The sequence below is a fragment of the Staurois parvus genome, unplaced genomic scaffold (assembly GCF_062004578.1).
Source record: "Staurois parvus isolate SC_StPar_1 unplaced genomic scaffold, SC_StPar_1.0 ptg000137l, whole genome shotgun sequence".
Lineage (NCBI taxonomy): Eukaryota > Metazoa > Chordata > Amphibia > Anura > Ranidae > Staurois > Staurois parvus.
This window is the reverse complement of record NW_028317933.1, coordinates 11099993-11125576: the sequence shown is the minus strand read 5'-3', so window position 1 is coordinate 11125576 and position 25584 is coordinate 11099993. Positions and strand designations below refer to the sequence as shown.

At 43.3% G+C, this 25584-nt stretch overlaps 1 protein-coding gene across 1 annotated transcript in view; it reads right to left on the bottom strand.

Annotated features, from left to right (window-relative positions):
• The window catches only part of DLGAP4 (DLG associated protein 4), a 255491-nt gene that overhangs the window by 75492 nt on the left and 154415 nt on the right, over positions 1-25584 (bottom strand). Inside the window, exon 6 of the mRNA XM_089673346.1 lies at positions 23305-23878. Within this exon, the coding sequence (XP_089529472.1) occupies positions 23305-23878 (574 nt within the window). The remainder of the gene's footprint in view (positions 1-23304; positions 23879-25584) is intronic.

Here is a 25584-nt window from a genome sequence, read left to right as displayed (position 1 = left end):
CATCTCTAAAATGCAGCAAAACGCACTTTTCCCGTGTGTTTTGTTGTGCATTCAGGAAAATTCAAAGTGTGAATGGAGCCTCAGGGACATTTGGTGTTTTTTATTTTTTTTTTCTTTGCAGGCGGTTTAGCGTGTTTTTATGCGCAGTGTGCAATTGCGGAAAAAATTGGCCCAGGCACACATTGCCAGAGAAGCATTCTGTGTTTTTCTGCACAAATGGACCTAAACATGCCTAAATGCACGCTTATGCACATTTATTCTAATGGCAAGAATATATGAAAATTCCAGCCAATAGAATGAGTTTGCATTCAAGCATTTCTGAACACCATACACATATAAATGTGCCTAAACATAAGTGGAAAAAAAATGTGAGATTTGAGACATTTTTTCCACCAACTTCTAGCTGTTCATATTAAGTCCTCATGCACACTAGATGTTTTTACAGCGGCTGTTTTTGGCTTTTGATGTTTTTTTCTACAGCTAGTAAACCCCCCAGCATGATATCCTATGTGTCCATGCACACATAGACTGTAATCAACGTTTTTTGGCTGGGACATTTTTTGGCCGGGACATTTTTTGGCCGGGAAAAAACCCAGGACTAGAGGGTTTCTAGAGGAGCTTTTTAGCTGTAAAAATGCTCTAACGCTAAAAAACGCAGAAAAACACAGTAAAACGCCGCAAACCGCCATTTTTGGGCGTTATTTTGACCAAGAAAAATCATTCTTTTTTTGGTTAAAAAAAAAGAAAAACCGCAAACGCAGAAAAACGCAGGAAAATGCCACTAAACGCGTCAAAATGCCACTAAACACCAATGCAAAAACGCTAAAAAAAGCTGAAAAACTCACATTTTTTAATGTGACTTTACACAGCTAATGTTACCAGCGTTATTAAACCGTCCCGTGTGCATGAGGACTTAATGATTCAAAGATTCAGAATCAGCACAATGCTTCCAAATCAAGCTAAAATCGTGGCAAAATGCACATCGCGCAGTTGGGAGATATTCATCTTTAAAAGCCCTCCAAACAAGGTGCGATTTTGCCGCCACTGTCGTGGAAAAGCATGCATGTAACAATGCTCCTGGCTCAGGGCCAAAATTTGGCCACTGAGCTTCTTTGCCGCGACAAACGTGCATATACGTGCCTATGCGTGACACGTGGAAACGCGTGTGAATCACTCAGAAAAAAATTCTAGCTGCACAAAATGTGAACAGGGCGTAAAACATCACGATTAAATAGGACTACTATAGGAATCAATGGGGTCATACCAGGGGCGGACTGACAACTCATGGGGCCCCCGGGTAATAGGGGATCATGGGACCCCTGTGTCCTTGCCCAAACTCAAAAAAGACTATGAAAAAGGTACCAGGGGCATCTCATGGGGCACCCTACTGACCCCGGGCCCTCGGGCAGTGCCAGAGTTTCCAAATGGTCAGTCCACCCCTGGGTCATACACAGAGCCACATCCACATATAAAAATATAGGGCACAGCTTCGTCTGTGGCTGTACTTCTCTGCAGGTTTTACAGGCATGTAAGCCTAGGTTCACACTTATGCAGTTTTCAGTGCGTTGCTCAGTTTGTAGAAATGCACTACAGTCCATTTAACATGATTTCCTATGGCTCTGGTTCACATCTGTGCGTTTTGAGCTGGTGCAGTTTTTGGAAAGGTTCAGGGACTTTTTTTCCCGCAGCAGATTGTGTTTTTGGTTCAATAGACTTCAATGGAATTGCATACAAAATGCATGAAAAATGCATGTACATGCATTATTGGTGTGTTTCCTCCATGACAACAGAAACCTCAACCAAGCAATGATAAACACATCCCAAAAAATGCAAAATGCATAAAAAAAGCATAAAAAACATGCATGAAAAAACACATCGGGAAAACGCATCAATCGCAACCTGCATAAGTGTGAACCTGGCCTTAACGTGTACACACATAGATATGTAAAGGCATTTGAAGATTTGTATGTGTCTAAGGGCTCAGTCACATGAGCACATGTATTTTCTGCACAGGAAGATCCTACTTAAAATATGTCCCTAATATACTCCCATTCAGGGATCATTCACACAGGCATTTAAACGTCAGAGGTAGCTGTGTACAGCATATAGTTTTGTACTCATCTAAACATAGAACTGTAAGAATTGTTTAGATGCAGGGCTGGATCTAGGGGGGATGCTGGGGTGGGCAGTGCCCCCTCCCCCAGATTTTAGTTGTGCCCCTCCAGTTCTCTGAGAGTACATCCACTGATCCATGAGCCAGTCTAATGCAGACAGCTGCTGTAAGGAGGTACACTGATGGCAAAATCCATGTAAGGGGTCAATCTGATGAGGACACTTGATGTAAGGGGCCACTCTGATGAGGATAATTGATCATATGCAAAGGGGGGCTCTGATGGGGAAACTGATGTAAGGGGCACTCTGATAGGGAAATCTGATGTAAGGGGGCACCACTCTGATGGGGACCCTGATGTAAGGGGGCATTATGAAGGGGACACCTGATGTAAGGGGGCACTCTGATAGGGAAATCTGATGTAAGGGGGGGGGGGCTCTGATGGAGACCCTAATGTAAGGGGACACCTGATGTAAGGGGGCACTCTGATAGAGAAATATGATGTAAGGGGACACCACTCTGATGGGGACCTTGATGTAATGGGGCATTATGAAGGGGACACATCAAGTAAGGGGGCACTCTGATGGAGACCCTGATGTAAGGGGGCACTCTGAAGGGGACACCTGATGTAAGGGGGCACTCTGATAGGGAAATCGGATGTAAGGAGGCACCACTCTGATGAAGACCCTAATATAAGAGGACATTCTTAAGGGGACACCTGATGTAAAGGGACACTCTGATAGGGAAATCTGATGTAAAGGGGGACTCTGATGGAGACCCTGATGTAAGGGGACACCTGATGTAAGGGGGCACTCCGATAGGGAAATCTGATGTAAGGGGGCACCACTCTGATGGGGACCCTGATGTAAGGGGGCATTCTGCAGGGAACAACTGATGTAAGGGGGCACTCTGATGGGGATAATTGATCATATGTAAGGGGGGGGGGGCTCTGATGGGGAAACTAATGTAAGGGGCACCATTCTGTCTGATGGAGACCCTGATGTAAGGGGGCATTCTGCAGGGGACACCTGATGTAAGGGGGCACTCTGATAGGGAAATCTGATGTAAGGGGGCACTCTGATGGGACCCTGATGTAAGGGGGCACTCTGGTGGAGACCCTGATGTAAGGGAGCACTCTGAAGGGGATACCTGATGTAAGGGGGGACTCTGATGGGGACCCCGGTATAAAAGGGTACTCTGATAGGGACCTTGATGTAGAGGGGCACTCTGATGGGAACCTGATGCAAAGAGGGACTCTGATGACTATTCATAATGTAAAGGGGGACTCTAATAGGGACATCTGATATAAGGGGGCAAGGATTCTTTTTAATCACCTTAATCTAAAACAGCCGAATACATACCTGTGTTTCCCAAGTTGTAACACTGTGTGACAGACTGTCAGTGACTAACACACAGCGCTGACATTATGCCCCCCCTGACTTTTTTTTTTTTACTGCACCCCCAGATCAGAGAGGCTAGATCTTGCCCTGTTTAGATGTCTACAGTTATCTTAATGATTTTACATGTGTATGCGTCTACATCAGGGGCGGACTGACAACTCACGGGGCCCCCGAGCATGGGGGATCATGGGGCCCTTGTGTCCTTGCCCAAACTCAAAGCACACCCAAAAAAAGCCTATAAAAAGGTACCAGGGGCATTTCATGGGGCCCCCTACTGACCCCGGGCCCTCGGGCAGTGCCCGAGTGCTCAAATGGTCAGTCCGCCCCTGGTCTACATGTGTTTAAACGTGTTTACATGAGTACAGATGTAAAATCTGCATATATGTACTGTCCTGGATGCAGCCGTGTCTTACTTTTTTGTACATCGCTAAACGTGGTGCACATTTTCCTCTGTACACGCAGCTGTGTGTATGGTCCAATTGTGGCTGAAAATCCCATTAGCATTGTATCATTAGTAATGAGAGGTTAGTCCCTCCCCGGCCCTCCTGTAGTAGAAGGGGTAATGACAGTCACCTTAGGAGATGGGGTCACTGTCACTTGTCATTAGGTGATCCGTCAGTGAGCCATAAATGCGAGTACTTTGGTTAAATATTTTAAGTAGGATCTTCTGCTAGCTTTAACAAGATCCTGGCTTCTGTGCAGAAAATACGCACATGCTTGTGTGAGTGAGCCCACATAGGTGTCAAATACGCAATATTGTAAGGTGTTCCGGCTTTTTTTTAACTGATCTGAATGCAGCTCATTATTTTTTATAAACCTGTGTGCACAGCCACATAAATGTCAGTAAATTGTACACTGGCTAAATGGTTAGCACTTCTACCTGGCAGTACTAGCATCATTGGTTCAAATCCCAACCACAGCACCACCTGCCTGGAGTTTGCATGTTTTCCCTTTGCCTGCGTGGGTTTCCTCCTGGGTACTCTGGTTTCCTCCTACACTCCAAAGATATGCTGATAGGTTAATTGGCTCTAGTATGTGTTTGTATGAATGTGAGTTAGGGACCTTAGATTGTACACCCTTTGAGGGTTAGGGACTGATGTGAATGTATGATATAGATGTAAAAGCGCTGCATACATTGACAGTGCTATATAAGTACCTGTAATAAATAAATTAGCAGCATTTTCAGCTCAGTAAAAAAAAATAGAAAAATCTGTGTTTACACTTGCAGTCAGAGGGCACTATAAACGGGGTTGAGATGCATTTTTTAGCCCCCCTATCTCAACCATCCCCTCTTTAGCTACAAAGGAAGCCAGATGGGGGTGTAAACATGCCATGGCCGGGACAAAAATATGTATACATGCCTTGTGACAGTGAAATGGCAAAAATGACACAGGATTGTAAAGGATGGCCAGGGTGAGAGTACAAAGTGGGCCAGTGATGCAACGCCTAATTTAACCCTGTAATTGGCATTGGATACAGTTGTAGCACGGCCCCAATGAACCTAATTGGCAAGTTTGACAAGCTGTGCCATTTGTCACACTCTGCACCTTAAAATAAAAATGCTGCAGCAGCGAAGCAAAGCGTCACAACTGTGGCATGTGTATAGCCCTGTCTGACTGTATTGGGACAGTTCAGGTGGGTGCCCGGGGGGGGGTGCAGTACAACCGCAGTTCAGCCAGCCATTTTTATTGCCCCTCGGCCTCCCTTACAGCAGAGAATCCTGGCTACAAATTCAATAAAACCAGAGCTTAACCATTTCCATACCGGGCACTTTTACCCCCTTCCTGCCCAAGCCATTTTTCAGGTTTCAGCACTCTCACACTTTGAATGACAATTGCGCGGTCATACAACATTGTACCCAAACTAAAATTTTATCATTTTCTTCACGCAACTAGAGCTTTCTTTTGGTGGTATTTAATCACCACTGGGGTTTTTATTTTTTGCTAAATTAACAAAAAAAGACCGAAAATTCTGAAAAAAACCCCACATTTTTCTTTGTTTCTGTTATAAAAGTTTTCAAATAAATAATTGTTCTTCATAAATTTAGGCCGAGATGTATTCTGCTACATGTCTTTGGTGAAAATAACCCAAATTAGGATGTATTATTTAGTTTGTAGGAAAGTTATAGAGTTCACAAACTATAGTATAGATCTGAATATTGATCAATCCTGAAGTACTGACAGCCAATCTAATTTCTTGAGGTCCAAGAATGTCAGAACAGTACAGATATCCCCCAAATGACCCCTTTTTGCAAAGTAGACAGTCCGACGTACTTCATAAGAGGCATGGCGAGTTTTTTGAAGTTGTATTTTTTTTGTCATAATTTTTCGGAAAATGAAAAAATGAAAAAAATAATTTTCACAATTTTTTTTACATACTGTCACCAGTGCAGTACAGCGTCATCATATAACTGGCATGGTGGTGATTTTTTTTTACTTTTTATTTTTTATTACATTTTTGTTCTTTTTTTTAAGATTTTTTTTTCATATTTCACTACGTCCAAAGTAGTACAATGTTACCATAGTAACACTGTACTATTTTGGGGAAGTGATCATTATTTCTTTTTTACACAATTTGCTTATAGCAAAGAATTACTTTTGCTATAAGCAAGCATTTACCTGAATGACATCGATTCATTCAGGGGTTTTTTTTGTGCTTAGCTGTGATTTGGCCACAGCTAATCACATGACATGTGCATGTGATCACTGTGACCATTCACAGCTAGACACTAGTATACAATGGATGGCATGAATGAAGCCATCCATTGTATACAACTGTCATGTGACCTGCTGTGATTGGTCACATGGTATCGGCAAAGGGGGCCGGTACTCAGATCTATCATCGGCCGTGTCCGAGGTACAAGCGCTCTGCAAGCGCGAAAACTGCACATGCCCAGGAGGACACCATATGGCGTCCACCCTGGAAATCTACAGAATTTTGCCAGCCGCCAAACGGCTATTGGTTAACCTGTAGCACTCAGTGCAATGCAAATCTTTCTTCTTTTTGAGGTCTTTGTCTTGGCAGTCTTACTCATCTAGGAAAACAGCCCCACTGAATAATATATTTACCCATTTTTAACTAAATCCCTCTCCAATGAAAATCTTTGGATGGAGTTTGCCTTCTAATTGAATGCTTAAATCATGGATAATAAACAGGTTGGGGCACAAGACAGATTATAACAGTACAATAGAAAAGATTAATGAACAATACACCATTACCGGGCACACAGTAGCTTAGATAAAGCACTTATGCCTTGCAGCAGTGGTGTCCTCAGTTTGAATCTTGGCCAGGACAGTATCTGCATGGGGTTTGTATGTTCCCCATGGGTTTCCTCTAGGTACTCCAGTTTATTCCCGCATTCCAAAAACATACTGATAAGTTAATTTTGGTTCCTGTTCCCTTTGTGAATGGCCCGGCGCCTTCTGGGACCTTTCATGTGTCCCAGAAGACACCGGACCATTCACAAAGCGCAGCACATGTGCAGTGGGCACCCGGCTGTCACAGAAGCCAGCGCGGGAAGACTGTGCAGCGCTGGAGCGAGGAACAGGTAAGGCCCTGCAGGAGACAACAGCTGAGCGGCCGGCCCGGTATTCTGACATGGTGGCCGCAAAAATACCAGACTGGCCGCTTTATATTCGCTCCATAAGACGCACTGACATTTTCCCCCCCTTTTTTGGGGGGGAAAAAGTGCGTCTTATGGAGCGAAAAATACGGTACCTGAATGACATCGATTCATTCAGGGGTTTTTTTTTGTTTGTTTTTTTTTGTGCTTAGCTGTGATTTGGCCACAGCTAATCACATGACATGTGCATGTGATTAGCTGTGACCATTCACAGCTAGACACTAGTATACAATGGATGGCATGAATGAAGCCATCCATTGTATACAACTGTCATGTGACCTGCTGTGATTGGTCACAGCAGGTCACATGGTACCGGCAACGGGGGCCGATACTCAGATCTGTCATCGGCCGTGTCCGAAGTACACGGCCGGTGACAGATCGCGCCGCTGCGCGGCTCTGCAGGAGTGCAATCTGCGCATGTGCGGGAAGACGCCATATGGCGTCCACCCAGAATGCTGATGACATTTGCCGGCCGCCATTCGGCCATAGGGCGGGTGGCAAATGGTTAACTAGGAACACGTAGGAAGTACAATGTGTATGTGGAATGATCAAATATGACTGTTCCCAAGAAAAAGTTTAATTAAAGTGGAACTTTACCCATAACAACTTGATAAAAAATAATGTTCTTTAGCAAGAAACATACATTCCACATTAATAATTATGCTACCAAAATTAGTGTGCTGTAAATTGCCTCCAGCATTGCTCCTGTTTCTTCTTGCTGGAGGCTGACATTTTGTTGAAGCCCATAGTCCCCTAGCAGCAGTAAATCTTTAGGCTGTCAGCAAATTGGCCTCTATAAATTCAGCACAGTGCCTAAAAATATAGAGCAACTGAGCATGTGCAGAGCAGAGTATATATATATATATATATATATATCAGAGTATAGCAGAGTATATTACTGGACTGGCAGTATAAACATTTATTACTAATGTTTTACCTATAAATGGGGCCAGCCTGAAGTGATCTAGCAGGACTTAATTTTCTGGCCAAAGTTCCACTTTAAAAACTAGAATGTCTTGTCACAGTTATTTAAAAAATATTGATTAAATAATATTAATCAGTTTGTGAGCTGTATGCAGTAATGGACATGTTTGTATACGGCCTGTGTTCCTTGCAGCCACCAACTAGTTTCAAATTTAAGCTGTCAGTTGGTAATTGAAAATTTGATAGGTGAATTAAAGTGGAACTAAACCATCCTCTCCTTTACAGCCAAGGAGGCTGCCATATTGGCCTCTGGTAGATCTGCAGCTGCCATGGTGCTGCACATGTCATTAGTTTTGACAACAGCCATTAGGTGGCTTGACAGTTAGGTTGAGAGAAGACCAGCTGTCATAGTTATCCTTCACGCCATGCCTTGAGAATAACAGTTTTGGGAAACAGTTAAAGTAGAACTGTACACAGAACAATGATAACAATCAATGATCTTTAACAAAAGAACAGACAGTACATTCCACATGAATAATTATGCTACTAAAATCAGTGTGTGTTGTAAATTGCCTCCAGCATTGCTCCTGTTTCTTCTTGCTGGAAGTCACCGTACATCGATGACATCACCAGCTGCAATATGTGAATATCTCCGAAACCGTGCAAGTTTAAGAGATATTCAGTGTACCTACAGGTAGGCCTTATTGTAGACTTACCTGTAGGTACAGGTTAAAAAAAAGACTTTACTTCCACTTTAACGCTGTCAGCTGATTGGGCTCTAGTGGCTCTGATTTTAGGCAAAGTGCCAAGAATAGAGAGCAACAGAGCATGTGCAGAGCAGGGTCAGACAGCGCACTACTGGATTTTAAACAGTATAGGCACTTATTTTTAATGTTTTACCTAGCTATAGGTAAAAAAGGAGCCAGCCTGAAGTGATCTAGCAGGAATTCATTTTCTGACTAAAGTTCTACTTTAAATTGATGGCTTTAATTCCACTTTATTGTGAAAAAAGATTCTACTCAAGTATGTGTCTTAATGCGGAACTTCAAGCAGAACTGAACCCATCGATTTAACTGTTTCCCAAAACAGTTACATTCAAGGCATGCTGTGAATGATAACTGTCACAATTGCTTGTGCGCTCAACTGAACAGTCAACCCATTAAATGGCTGGTGTTATAACCATGGTTTAGCCCAGTAGTTCAGATCACACAGAGGCAAAGATGGCAGTCTGCTTGACTGTAAAAGATAGGAGGGGTTAGTTACATCTTAAAGCAGAACTAAATTCAATGATACTTACCTGTGTTTAAACAGTCTGATGCCTGCAAGGTCCTGAACTGGCACCGGCATCCTCCCCTTGGTTTCTTCCGGGTGCCAGTTGCTTTTGACTTTGCTACTGTAATTTTACTCCTTAGAAAATATATCCAATTAGTTTCTGGAAGTTCTTTGGGATGTTTTATCTTGGTTTGTTCAGTAATGCTTCTGGGGATTACATTTTTCCCCATAACAGGTGATCATGGGCAAGGAATCTCTATTTATATGTCCTAATAAGAAAGTAGTATATTACTAGTATTAGATGCAAATAAATACACTATATACACAACAGTTTATGGACACTTGACTGTCACACCTACAATGATATATGCTCAAAATTATGGGGGCACCCCTAAAAATGATTGAGTTTAGATAATTTCAGTATGCTCCTAATGCTACTCCATACAAAGACATTTAAAGTGTAAGGAACTGACCAATCAGAATTGCTCCGATCTGTTCTGGAAGCCCTACAGAAAGAATTGGAAGAAGAGTGGGAAACTCAAATCCCTGAACTGCTACACTGGCTGCGTTGGCCCTGACAGCTCATCCACAGAGGTAAGTACAGTGAGGACCAGGTGGTTGGAGAGGTTGTAGGTTGTAGGGTGTTAGTATACCTTTTAATATTTTTCTGAATAGGTGAACTAACCTTTTAAGACAATTGTGTGACCCCAATTGTGCTGTTTTACACTTGTGGCAACAGTTTGGCCCCATACACAAAGTCAGTTCTTAAAAAATACATGGTTGAGTGAGTCTGTTGTGGAGGGACTTGAGTAGGGCTGCTGTTAGAAACCACAGGGCCCCATACAGCCAACCTGACAGTCCCCCCCCCAAAAAAAAAACACATTTTGCTAAGATTCAGTTATGAATGAACACACTGAGTGATTGGTACCAATCACTCATTGTGTTCATTCAGGAAAAGAAGGGGCTGGTAAATGTGACATATTTTCTGGTCCCTTCCCCCATTCTCCATCCAGAAGGGTATTATTGTGTGCTTGCAGCTGGAAAGGAGGAAAGCTGGCAGCACTGAGTGGGTGAGGGCCTGGGCAGCAGAGAGAAATGTATGGTGCACAAGGAGGATGATGGGTGTGGCGTGGGGGGCAATTACTGGAACCGATCCGCTGTATGGTTCTCTCTGCAGCAGGTGAAAGCCAGCGGGAGGGAGAGGAGAAGAAGCCAGCTTTCAGCTGATACAGAGAGAGCCATACAGGTGATTGGTTCCAGTAATGGCACCTACAGCATGCCAATCACTCTCCCTGCCCACATCCAATTTACCCAGTTGCATGGGCCAACCCTGCTGTCCTGGGGCCCGTACGAGAGGACTGGTGGTACCCCATTATCCACAGCCCTGGACTTGAGTGGCCTACACAGAGCACTGGCCTCAACCCTACTTAGCACCTTGGGATGAAAGAGAACCAATTATGAGCCAGACCTTCTCATCCAACATCAGTATCTGACCAAAGAAATGCTCTTTTGGCCTAATGGGCACAAATCCCTACAGATGCATGTCAAACATGTTGCGGAAAGCTGTTCCTGAAGAGTCAAGATTATTGTAGATTTGTAAACAGAGAAGGGGTATACTCCATAATATCATCTATTGAATGTAATGGGACACCCAACAAGCTCATACAGGCGAGATGGTCAGATGTCCACAGACCTGTGGCTGTACAGGCCTCATACACATTAGCACTTGTGAGTCAAATCGCTTTGACATATTTGTGGGCACCTGGGAGGCACAGGAGCAGTATCTAGCTTCGCTGCCAGCAGCTTGTCAAAAGCTATGACAGGTGGAAATACACAGTGGCTGGATGCTATACCAAGTGGTACTCACATTTAGGGCCATATGTTTTCTGGAACTATTTCCTTCATTCTCGGCATACGGACCACTTTCTACCAGTTCACTCAGCCATGTGGAGTCCATTACTCAATCCCACTGGAGCAAGTAATGGGCTGCACTCTGGCTAATCACCAGTAAAGTGGATTTCCCATTGCTAGCTCATCTCTATTTATGGTTCCTCTGATTAGGAGCTTATGTTAGTTTCACTAGTTTTGTAATCCTAGGTTCCCTTTAAGTTTCTTTATTCTGTACTCTGACATAAGTACGAAGAAAGAAGAATGAGCAGACATTAGCTCAGACACAGGGAGGCAATGCGTGTAGCTCTATATGTCAGATTAAACCAAGAAAAATAACCTTATCAGTAGCCAGCAGAAAGAGGAGAAAGCAGGGATGGTGCAATCTAACTGGAACAGGAAGATGGAGCGACCACTAGCTGATTTAGTCGTGTTAACCAGGGAGGATCAGAGGAGAGAAGGACGGGGTCGGAACTGGAAATGGACATCCCATTAGTGTTGTGTTCCGAGGTATTAACAGAGCTTAAGTGAAAAAAGCATCCCCATTAGCAGAACTGCTTAGACGGCAGCAATCTGCTTCAGGAAACTGGCTGATCATTTTCGGATAAAATGGATTAAATCGATGGCTCAGCAATTCAGCAATGTTACACACCCGTTTGTGGCAGCTCATGATCAATAGGATCAGAGCTTCAAAAAAATGTACAATGTCCATTACATGGCCTTCGCCATTATACAAACACAGGCTTGCTCAATCAGGCAAATAACAGAAGGCTAGTAAATTGGTCTGTAGGAACCAATCAGTGATCATGTTTCATTGCTTTGGTTTCTAGCAGCGATGGCGTAAAACCTGATTGGTGCCTACAGATGATAGTGCTATGCAGGTTATAGTGGATAGTGGGTATGCAAAGATTGCCCCTAACAGTGGGAGTGGCTTAAAAGGGGATGATTAACCTCCCTAGCGGTATGATTATTTCAGATTTTTGGTGCTGAAAGCGGTACCATTATTTTGCATGGAAATATGTAGTTTTTTTATTGTAGGCTGTAATATTTAGGAATAACTCACTGAAATCTGTCCGAACAAGAGTCTATTAAACATCCCGGGTATGATAAAATTTGAAACACAAAATCATAAATTATAATTTAATAAATAATCATAAAAAATAATAATATAATAATAATACATTTAATTCAATAATATAATCAAACCAAAAACACTGAAATTTGAAATATAGCGCCAAGTTCGCACATCACTGAGCAAAGTCGCAAAATTGTTTTCAGTGTCTGATGACGAATTTCCCCACGAATCATTATCACTCAATTCTGCAAGTGAATCTGATTTACTATCGCTGTTCTCTAGCTGATCTAAACCCGCTTTTGACCTAAAGGGACGCTTTTTGGACGCCATGGACTTTTCTAAGTTTCCAGGCAGAAAGAACAGTCAAAATGCAGACAGGGGACAGGACAAAGCACTCGGGACAAAATATATGTGAAATGGTTTGAAACAGCAATGTTTTACTATGTAAAATTCGTTTTGAAAAAAATGAAATTTTTTTAAAATTTAAAAATTTCCCGCCGCCCGTACATCCTGGCGTCGCAGGGACCGGAACACAGAAGCCGAATGCCGGCATTGGCTGGGAGATGGCCGGGGACGCTGCAGGGGACACATCGCGGGAGCGAAGGACAAGGTAAGCTCTGCAGGGACTCCCTATGCAGCGCCTCATGGTAAGCCGGGGTTACCGCTTTTGGTACTGGCATTTTACCCCGAGCTACACTCGGGAATACCGCTAGGAAGGTTAAACAGAACCTGTGCCTATTCACTGTATACACCAGGGGCAGACTGACCATTCGAGCATTCGGGCACTGCCTGAGGGCCCGGGGTCAGTAGGGGGCCATATTAAATCCCCCCGATACCTTTTATAGGATTTTGTGGGTGTGCTTTGAGTGTGTGCAAGGACACAGGAGCCCCATGAAATGCCCCTGGTACCTTTTATAGGCTTTTTGGGTGTGCTTTGAGTGTGGGCAAGGACACAGGGGCTCCATGATCCCCTATTTCCTGGGGGCGCCATGAGTCCACCCCTGGTATACACTGCATACATATTCAGCATTCCTTGCACCCAAAATACGCTAAGTACTGACAGGCTCACAGACACACATAAACCTCAGAACAAAGGCTCTAAAAACATTTTTACCTTACACTTGCTTTTCTGCACCCAAATCCTATCACTTTTTTCTAAACCTGCCTGGGCCTGGGCAAGAAATAATATGTCTGGTTATCAAGCACAATATGTGCTTTATTTCCATTATAATGAAACAAGCATGAAAGCATGCAAACATGTATTATCTACCACTGGTGTGTTTCCAATACCCACACATTCCCATGGTGCAGGTAACTGCAATGACTCACAAAAAACAATAGTTTTCTGTGTGTCATGTACACACCATAACACAGTGTTCCACTGAGTTCCAGAGCTGTGCGATATTATGCAACATGTTTGTATAACCGCAGGCCATGGAAGACCACACAATTCCCCTTTGTGAAAATGGTGAAAAGCAAGAATACTTCCACCGCCCAGGAAGGCCAGAAATATTTGTGTCTGCCCACACCGAGGCAGTGGGGACAAGATTAACCTCATTCATCCTGATATGGGCGAACATTCACTCATACAAATAGGTGATCAAAACTGTTGTCAAAGGACACAGTTGGATTTTTTCCACTACAAGATCTATTCTTTGAAGCAAAACTGATCTTGTCCACCCAAAAAAAACCCAAATTCTTCTAAAATATGTTTAAACGGTGAAGCAAGCCATTTCACCAAACAAATTAAACAAATATGAACAATTCCAAAAGTTCAAACATCTCCCCATTCCTTTCTGCACACAATTTGTGTGGGGGGACTGGATGCTCTCAGTCAACCTATCAGATGCATACCTCCCCAAACCAATCAATGTAAAATTTCAGAAATTTCTCTGATTTACAATTGTAGTTCAATCCTTCCAGTTTGCTTGCCTCCCCTTTGGAATATCATCGGCTCACCATACTTTCAAAGATGTTACTCCCGGTGACTGCCTTGCTTCATTTTTGAAGGGAACTTCATTTATTTCATTATTTGGATGATATCCTTCTCCTACTACAAGTTTGTAAAACACTACAGAGCCACCAGGATATACTTAGAAAAACTTTTAAAGAATTTGAACGGACAATTAATATTTAAAAACCCCACTATTTAGACAAGATACAAGTAGTGCAAGATTGCCGGACATTCCTGCCTGAACACACAGTTTCAAACATACTGAGAATCGGAGCAGAATGGTGGCACTTCTCTTTAAGTTATGCATATCCTCCAATAGCCACAATAATGAGGCTTTTAAGCAGATTGAAAACCAAACCAGTGGTCCTGATTGTCATCATTCCCTACTGGCCACAGAGACTGTGGTTCACACTGCCCTGAGAACTCAGCACCATGTTCCATGGTGACCTCCAGCGATACTGAACCTACTAACTCAAAGAGAATTTCATTACCCCAATCCACATAAACTACAGTGCATGGCCTGAAGATTGAGAAGCGGAAGGTGAAATGGATGGGTACTCATCACAGGTCATAGAAACCCTCTTTGTGAGCAAAGCAACCTTCTACAAACTCAAGATATCACAGAATCGGAAAAGTCCATTCAGTTTGCAAAACCCAACTCAAAAGATCCCCTTTGTCCAGGGGTCAACAGAATCCTAGCCTTCCTCCAAATAGGTCAAACCAGGGCCTTTAGCAGTAGCTGTCTTTAAGCTCTATATTTGCCCTCTGGGGAGACTAAATGGCCTACTCATATGTTTAACACCCAGTACACGAAAGCCAGCATGAAAAAAGAAGATTTACCTTCTAAAATGGGGTCTCCCTACTGCTAGAGACATGGTAAGGCCTTCCGTTTTTAAAGCTTAGTAAATACTACCTGAGGAACATATCCCTTAAAACATAATTCTTAACAGCTATAGCCTTGGGCAGAAAAGTCTCAAAGATGAGTTTTCGGGTACCAAGATAGCTTAACAAGCTTCTTCTCAGATGTGGTGGTTCTACATCCAAGACTTCATTTTCTTCCAAAGATCATTTCTACATTCTATCTAAATGCAGAAATTACCTTACCAACATTGTCTGATCCATGGGGGCTGTCCACCCCAGAGACATGGTTTCCATCTTATGGATGTATCTAGAGGTGACAAAATCCTTCGGATCTACAGACAACCTTTCCATTATCCTGCATTGATCCAGGAAGGGTCAAGCTCCCGGTTAGTCAGAACCATACAAAACGCTTAGAAGATGAAAGGTCTCCCAATACCAGAACAAGTACGGGCACATTCTATATTGCTGTTTTACTGGCAGCATTCTGTAAAGTCTCTCCAGAAACAACATGGAGGACAGTGACCTGGTCATCTATCCACAGTTGTATATGTTCATGTCTCATTACACAGTAGATCCAGTCTGCCTCTTTACTGATAACTTTGGCAAATCAATGTTACAGTCTCTCTGGTGTTATGGTAAGTAAAGTATGTTTTTCTTCTGCAACTCTCATGAGTTGCAATATTTAAGTCCCATTGGTATGCTGCCATGATGCCCCTGAAAACCAAAAAATTGTATACTTACCTTTCGGTAATTTTTATATCTTGGTTTTAGTTACAAAACTTAAAATAATATGAGCTCAACAAACATATGCTATACTTTCCCTTTAAAAGCTGGCTGCTATTTCCTCTCATTCATCGTTCAATTACAGGAGCTGTTTTTCTTAACTGCAGACTCTGACTGAGGTAGTACATTGATTATAATAGAGTATATTATTCTATTTGTGACACTGTTGTTTGCATTTTTTTTTCTTTTCTCCTGAAAAAAAGCATTATTAGTACAAGCAATTTTCTAACATAAAACGCAGAATACAAGCAGCAAGGCACTTCTAATGAGGAAATGAATACAGTAAAATGTCTACAGCACAGATTGATACTGCTAATATATACAATGTATTTGTATATAAAACCCTCTATTTGCAGTGCTTAAAGGATAAGTGCACTTTTAGTATAAAGGTATTAAAAGTATTATTTACCCTTGTCCCTGCTGCCTCTATAGAGACGCCTAATAAGACAGGTTACCTATAGTGCTCATCACCCAAGATTCTAGCAGCACAGCCTGCACCCTGACAGCCCTGTGTTTACCTATCTCTGGTTGCTCTCATAAAACATTAAAGGTTGCTTTCTAGAGACAAGAAACTGGTTGCTCATTTGTCCCAATATGAAGCCCATCTCCTGTCTTCCGGGCCCTCTGGTGGCAGAGGGGAGCATCTTGCATCTTGCAAAGAAAATCAGCACATTTACAGGCTTTTTGGAAACATTACGTTAGCCAACTGGTGAACCAACACTTTCTCAGAGTTCTTTTCTTGCTAGCAATGGCGACACTAGCCCCAGGCAGTTGGGCACCAAGCCAATATCTCCTATCTAGTGTCCTAGATCTCACAAGACTGACACTATTCTGACACCATAAGTATGATGTAAGTACTATGTGGAATATTAAAATAAAGTAGGGGGTACAATTGATCAAACACCACACAATCTGATTGTACAAGACCGTAAGATTGAAAGGTCCACTTGCCAGTTGCCACCAATGTTGGCATTATTTAGAAGTACCTTTGCTAACTCTTGAGGGACATATAGAGAAAACCTATTCAAAAAGGCACATGCAAAGGATTTTTTATCACATTTAGATGTGTTTGGATTTCTAAAATTAAATCAGGGGCATTTTCAGAACACCGTTGGTATGTGTACAAGATCATAAACCAGGCCCCCTCCCTCAAGAAGAGTAAAACTGAAGCTTAATTCGCATTGGTCTTTGCAGTGCTGCATCTAAATCCATAAGCCATGGACCTGGATGCAGCACAACTATTTACTATGGGCACATAAAAGTTGTAGTTTCACCTGATCAGATAATAAGAACACATACAGTGCAATGCAAGGAGAGAATTAAGAAAAACACAGCCTTTCTCAATCTTTTCAACATGGAGGAACCCTTAAAATAACATTCCTCAGGGAACCCCTACTAATAATTACTATGTTTGCAGCTGATGGCACATTAGTATAGTGGTCAATGGGAAAAATGATTCTTAAATTTGTGGTCAGGGGGTAGAATGCCCCCTTTACAGATAGCTAAAAAGATAATTGGCTTAGTGGTTACTTATCTGAAAGGTAGATTTTGCTCACTGCTCAAGAAACCCCTAGCAACCTCTGGAGGACTCCTAGGGCTCCACAGAATCCCGATTGAGAAAGGCTGGTCTACGTGTACCCGGCTTTACCTCCCCATTCGTCGGATGGCAGCTACAGAGTGTTCCCTGGTATCAGCAGCTCTAATACCCTCCAATCACGGTGCAAACTCATTCATACCATGTTATCGGTATAAAGCAGAAACCAATACCTGAGGGTCCAGGTCAATGTCCACTCTATCAATGTTTGTCAACAGCTGTGGCGAGGACAGAGGGATGCTTGAATTGGCGGGGCCATGTGACCCATTTGGGTCGCTACTTCACTGTCTCTTTGGAGAATACTGATGAGCAGCACGGATGGGTAGTGCACTGAGTGATGTGCTTTAGTTGCCTAGTCAGAGGAGGGCTTCTTGAATTGAATCCCCAATGTGTGCAGTAGCAAGTAAATTAATTAACCTCCCAATAATGCTATTAGTAGGCTGCAGCTAGAGGGAGCTCTAATGATTTGTAGTGTGACTTCAGGAGACTAATACCAACAAGCTCGCATTAAACTGGGAATGCAAGTGAGCAACACGTGTTTTGTGCTCTCGTCCATGATACCGGTTAGTCACACTTTGTTTATGGTATCTTTGTTCAGTTTTGGGTTTGTACTGAAATTCACTTTCTCTGTTTAGTATCCTATATGTTAGTAATGGTAATTCTCTAATACAAATTGATGCACTTTTCCATGTAGCCTACACTGCCACTATTAAGCAAGTAATTATCTGTATAATGTGATACATTTCTGTTTAACATATTTAACTCAGAATGCAAGTGAGCAACATGTGTTTTGTGCTCTCTCCTCTGCAGGGTGCATCTTTGTCATACCTCACACTCAGATCACCAATAATCCTGTAACATGCAAGTGGGTCCCTCTCTCTTTGGTCCTATTTGCACTGCACACATTAGAGATATGCCGGTACCAGGGGCGGACTGACAACTCATGGGGCCCCCGGGCAATAGGGGATCATGGGGCCCCTGTGTTCTTGCCTAAACTCAAAAAAAGCCTATAAAAAGGTACCAGGGGCATCTCATGGGGCCCCCTACTGACTGTGTTCTTGCCCAAACTCAAAAAAGCCTATGAAAAAGGTACCAGGGGCATCTCATGGGGTCCCCTACTGACCCCGGGCTCTCGGGCAGTGCCCGAGTTTCCAAATGGTCAGTCCGCCCCTGGCCAGTACATTATATGCCTGTGTGCAGGCTATTACATTTTATATTTATAGTAATAATTTAGCTGAGCCAGGAAGGTATGGAGTAAACGTACCACAAGCATGGGCAATTCAAACTGAATATTTGATGAAAATATGCTCAATTAGAGATTAGTAGATTCAGAGATAGATGCTGTTGATTATTTCATGTAAATCTTGATATTCTCCAAGAAAGTCAAGCTGCCCCCTCATGCCCTCTTTGCCTTCCTGTTGGCCTTTAATTTGATGGGTTGTATACGTGACCAATATATAAACATGGGAGGAACGGGAGGCCAAGCTGGATTTATTGTATTCATACCCCTTGACATTTTCCACATTTTGTCATGTTACAACCAAAACATAAATGTATTTTATTGGGATTTTATGTGATAGACCAACACAAAGTGGCACATAATTGTGAAGTGGAAGGAAAATGATAAATGGTTTTGAACATTTTTTACAAATAAATATCTGAAAAGTGTGGCGTGCATTTGTATTCAGCCCCTTTTAGTCTGATACCCCTAACTAAAATCTAGTGGAACCTAATTAGTAAATCGGTATAAAGCAGAAACCAATACCTGAGGGTCCAGGTCAAAGTCCGCTCCCTCAATGCTTGTCAACAGCTGTGGCAAGGACAGAGGGATACTTGAATTGGCGGGGCCATGTGACCCATTTTGGTCGCTACTTCACTGTCTCTTTGGAGAATACTGATGAGAAGCACAGATGGGTAGTGCACTGAGTGATGTGCTGTAGTTGCTTAATATCTGAAAAGTGTGGCGTGCATTTGTATTCAGCCCCTTTTACTCTGATACCCCTAACTAAAATCTAGTGGAACCAATTGCCTTCAGAAGTCACCTAATTAGTAAATAGAGTCCACCTGTATGTAATTTAATCTCAGTATAAATACAGCTGTTCTGTGAAGCCCTCAGAGGTTTGTTAGAGAACATTAATGAACAAAAAGCTTCATGAACACACCAGACAGTTCAGAGATAAAGTTGTGGAGAAGTTTAAAGCACGGTTAGGTTCTAACAATATATCCCAGGCTTTGAACATCTCACGGAGCACTGTTCAATCCATCATTTGAAAATGGAAAGAGCATGGCACAACTGGAAACTTACCAAGACATGGCCATCCACCTAAACTGACAGGCTGGGCAAGGAGAGCATTAATCAGAGAAGCAGCCAAAAGGCCCATGGTAACTCTGGAGGAGCTGCAGAGATCCACAGCTCAGGTGGGAGAATCTGTCCACAAGACAACTATTAGTCATGCACTCCACAAATCTGGCCTTTATGGAAGAGTGGCAAGATGAAAGCCATTGTTGAAAGAAAGCCATAAGATGTCCCGTATACAGTTTGCGAGAAGCCATATGGAGAACACAGCAAACATGTGGAAGAAGGTGCTCTGGTCAGATGAGACCAAAATTTAACTTTTTGGCCTAAAACAAAATGCTATGTGTGGCGGAAAACTAACACTGCACATCACCCTGAACAACCATCCCCACCGTGAATCATGGTGGTGACAGCATCATGTTGTGGGTGTGCTTTTCTTTAGCAAGGACAGGGAAGCTGGTCAGAGTTGATGGGAAGATGGATGGAGCCAAATACAGGGCAATCTTAGAAGAAAACCTGTTAGAGTCTGCAAAAGACTTGAGACTGGGGCAGAGGTCCACCTTCCAGCAGGACAACGGCCCTAAACATACAGCCAGAGCTACAATGGAATGGTTTAGATCAAAGCATATTCATGTGTTAGAATGGCCCAGTCAAAGTCCAGACCTCAATCCAATTGAGAATCTGTGGCAAGACTTGAAAATTGCTGTTCACAGATGCTCTCCATCCAATCTGACAGAGCTTGAGCTATTTTGCAAAGATGAATGGGCAAAAATGTCCCTCTCTAGATATGCAAAGCTGGTAGAGACATCCCCAAAAAGACTTGCAGCTTTAATTGCAGTGAAAGGGGGTCCTACAAAGTATTGACTCAGGGGGGCTGAATACAAATGCACGCCACACTTTTCACATATTTATTTGTAAAAATTTTGAAAACCAATTATCATGTTCCTTCCACTTCACAATTATGTGACACTTTGTGTTGGTCTATCACATAAAATCCCAATAAAATACATTTACGTTTTTGGTTGTAACATGACAAAATGTGGAAGATTTCAAGGGGTATGAATACTTTTTCAAGGCACTGTGTATATATATATATATATATATACATACAGTGTATATACTGGGATCTACTGATCGTTTTGATATGTGCTATTCACTGAAGGTGACATCTGATAATGTATTCCTTTTCCCTTCATGTGCCTAGGTATTTATTCTCCATGTCTGTGACAGGGTTATTTTAGTGCTTTTAATTGTAGGTGTGTAGTTGTAATTAAGGGTGAGGTATAAGTATAGCACCGATTTTTCCCATTTTAACTGCGTTGGCTGCTGAGTATTACTAATATAATTCTATTTCTGTACTCTAGGTGTAGAAAAGCATGGAATGAAAGGTTTAATTTTTAAATCTGCTCATTTTCCTAGGGTGTGTGTCTGGCATGTTGGGCTGTGACTGTCATTTGTGGTGCAGTATGAAAACCCTAACATTGAACTTCTTTTATTTGATTCCTTTTGAATTGTTAAAGTGATAGCAAAAGAACATTTTCTTAAACATAAAAGTAACAAACTTATGAAACTTACCTGCTCTGTGCAATGGTTTTGCAGAGATTAGCCCCGATCCTCCTTCACTCTGGTCCACTGCTGGTGCTCCTGGCTCTTCCCCCCTTCTGAATGCCCCCATAGCAAGCCACTTGCTATGGGGGCACACATGAGTGTTCACTCACAAGCCCTGCTCTGTATGTCCATTGGCACACAAAGCAGGGCTCAGCCCGCTCCTTCCTCACTGGCTGTGAATGGCTCCTGCTGCTTTCTCTGAACCAATGAGGTGGGAGATAGCTGGGAGAGCAGCTTCTCTCCTGCACAATGCTGGATCGCAGGGGGAAGAGCTGCACACAGAAGGTTTTTTTTACCTGTGTGCTGATTTTTGGGTGTTTTTACCTACAGTTGCCTATTCAAGTGAATTGAATGAAAGTGGTTCTAAAGGCTAGAGGTTTGCATTCTATACATTAAGGTAAAAAATCTTCTGCATGCAGCTCCCCACCCCAGCCCCCCTTACAATAACCCTAGCCCAAACACGATCCAGCGCTATGCTCAAGAGCAGAGGCTCTCTCAGCTCTCTCCCTGCTTGCTGGTTCAGAGACAGTAGCAGCAGCCAATCACAGCCAGTGAGGAGGGAGTAGGGGCTCCCAAGCCACATACTGTGTCAGTGGCAGGGGCGGACTGACCATTTGGAAACTTGGGCACTGCCCGAGGGCCCGGGGTCAGTAGGGGGCCCCATGAGATGCCCCTGGTACCTTTTTCATAGGCTTTTTTGAGTTTGGACAAGGACACAAGGGCCCCATGATCCCCTATTGCCTGGGGGCCCCATGAGTTGTCATTCCACCCCTGGTCAGTGGACACACAGAGCCAGCTTGGGAGCAAGCACACACGAGTGCCCCCATAGCAAATGGCTTGCTAAGGGGGGCACTCGGAGGGGGGGGGTAAGAGCCAGGAGCACCACTAGGGGATATAAAAAGAGAATTGGTGCTGCTCTGTGCAAAACCACTGCATAGAGCAGGCAAGTATAACATGTTTGTTATTTAAAAAAATAAACCCAGATCCTTTACAATCACTTAAAGACTTCCAAAAACACATTCCAGCACATATCATGGACATGATTATTTTGTTATGAATAAATGTGAAGAGCTGTAGATATAGATATTGCATGTGGATTGGTGTGGGTTGTGGACAGCATCCATGACTGAGACTACTAAATATGTAATCATACTGTAAACAGTAATATTTTAGAATATTTTAACTGATTTGGTACCTTTAAAGTCCACCTTTGTCCAGTGGTTTATCTATACTAGAACAATAAGGAAGTGGTGCCCTTTATGTGTTAGTTCTTAATGTTGTTTTAAAATAATATTTTGCTGACTTATCATGCCTTGTTCTGCACTGTCTCTGTGTGGATATGGCCATCTTGGAAGAGGCAGGGCTTTGCTTCCTCATGTTAGAGCCTCCAGCATGGAGCACTGTGAGTGGCACAGTGCTGACCTCATGAAATCTCACCCCAAATCACACTGGGCTAGCAATCAGAGTCTGCAGTGCCTTAGATCTCACACAGCAGATATACAGCTATGAGGCTGTAAGCACAGGAGTGCTCAGACACACTCACATACCAGGAAGGGTACTGCTATTTTTCAGCAGCAATGTAGGACAAAAGCTAATTTTTTTCAAGGCACTGCTTAGGCATAATTAACATTCCTAAACTTTCCCTATAGCAAATCTTCGCTTTTTAGGTTCTGTAAAAATGCATGTATGTTAAAGAAAGATTTCTTAGAAATAGTAAATAACATGGCACAGAAGCTGCTGATAACCTAAATCCCCATAGACACTCATTATTTGTGTTCTGCACAAAAGAAGAAGTTCAGCTGTGCTGCTATTTTGAATTGTACCCATCCACAGTGTATATGGGAATTATGACAATTTATGAAGACTTTGGCCAATTCAAAAAAGCTGTTTTTAAACACCATTTCAGGGTTCAACTTACCAATGTGTCTGGGAAGGGTCCGGCTGGTGATAGGTAAGGGGGGTGACATGGACTGCAGGGATGTGGTGTCATCATCCTGGGAGCAGCCAGCCTGTATGGCACGGAGGTAGCTGTGACTGCGTGAACGGAAGAAATTGGGAAGATGAAGGTCAAAAGCCTCAGTATGGGATAATTCAGGCTCTCCAAATACAGCCTGAACCAGAGGGTAACGCTCTCTCTTGTCTTCTATTGACAATGGATACCTCACGCTTGGCTCCTCAGGGACCTGAGACAGAGGGTACCGTTCTTCCTCCTCGGGTAACTGGCACAAAGGGTACCGTTCCCTTGGCTCCTCGGGCACCTGGCACAATGGATAACGTTCTCTCTCTTCCTCTACAACAGGGCAAAGCTGGAATCTCTCACAAGGCTCCTCTGGAACTTGTGATAATGTGTATCTTTCCATTGGCTCTTCAGGAACCTGACATAAAGGGTATCGATCTCTTTGCTCTTCTGTCACTTGGCATAGCTGGTACCTTTCCCTCTGGTCATCTGATTCGTCTGTTTGGTACTGTAGGATGCAGCGTGGTTCATTATCCTGATTGGACAGAGTTAGAAAAAAATTTAGTACTCATGATTTTTCAATTTTCAAAGAATAGTCCTTAAATAGTATATAGAGCAATGTTCTACCATCTGTATGCTTACAAAATGCCATTTGTTACTTTTATAATTTGACCTATCATAACTGATAGGTCAAATAAAGAATGACCCTAGTCTGAACAAGACCTTTCCTACATTTCTTAACATAAAAGATGTTTACATTTCAAAATATGAAATGAGCAGATGCCTGGTCCCCTTTGTTCTCTAGTGACAAGAGCCACAGAGTGCAGTAGGAGATCAGGAATTTGACACACCCGGAAGTGTCGGATGCTGAAGATTCTTCAAGCAGCTCTATCTCTTCAATATAGTGTGGTTTGTCGGTGCAGATTACAAAAGAAATAAGCATAAACAATTTTTATTGCAGGGGGACACTTTGTTTTAAATGATATTATTGGCAATAGAGTCACATATAATCTAAAAGCCAGGTAGGCTCTCCAACTATATAGTTGGTGAGATTGTGCAATTAGTTTGTGATGTTTGATGTTTTCACCAGCTTAACTCTTACTATGAAATGGGTTGACACAATGGCAAAGTGAAGACAACAACCACCAAAATCTGTAGTTTGTGCCAGGGGCGGACTGACAACTCATGGGGCCCCCGGGCAATAGGGGATCATGGGGCCCCTGTGTCCTTGCCCAAACTCAAAAAAGCCTATGAAAAAGGTACCAGGTTCATCTCATGGGGCCCCCTACTAACCCCGGGCCCTCGGGCAGTGCCCGAGTTTCCAAATGGTCAGTCCGCCCCTGGTTTGTGCAGAATCTAGATGGTACAGTCCTTGCAGCTGACATACAGCCAGGGGCATATTTACCGGCAAACAAGGCATTTGCCTAGGGCGGCATTTTCAGGGGGCGCCCCCCTGCAGAAGTGACACAGGATGTGGCAGTGCAGACAGGAGCCGTTATCTGCAGGGTACACACAGTCAGGTCAGAGGAGATAGAGAGGAGGAGCTGAGTGGCCGGACGAGGAAGGAGCCTCCACTGATCAGAGTGATCTGAGTGCTGGGACTGGGAGTGTCCGGTGCTCAGCTCTGCTCATTGCCTGTGTGTGCAGTGACATTGCTATGGGGTGGGCGGACCGAAACAGGGTCCACCAGCAGGGGCATCGGAGCCGACACCGCACCAGCAACACTGATCAGCAGCTCTGTCCCCGGCTGGCTCCCAGCAGAGCACACCGAAGCCGCCTCCTTTTCCTTCGCTGTCTACATGTACGCAGGAGTAGGAGAGACACCGCTGTGCATGTTTGTGCTGATCTGAGGTCTGTACCAAGTTTCTTATATTGGTCCTGGGCAGAGGAGAGGGACAGAGTGACTAGGAAGGGGGGGGTTAAAAAAATTAGTGATTGGGGGGGTTAAGAGGATATGTGCTGAGTGGGGCACCTTGGGAGGAGAGAGGATCTATGCTAGAAGATGGTTTTGGATTTGAAATCCAACCTGACACAAGAGCACAAGCCTTCTCCCCTCCCAAAGGGCTCCCCCCGCACATATCCAACCACCCCACCTCCCTGCTAGCACAAGTGGAGGGGGGGTCTGTACTGAGAGAGGGGGGGTCTATAATGATGGAGAAGGGTCTGTACTTAGTGGGAGGGGGGTCTATAGTGAGGGAGGGGGATCTATATTTAGTAGGGAATGAGGTCTGTACTCAGGGA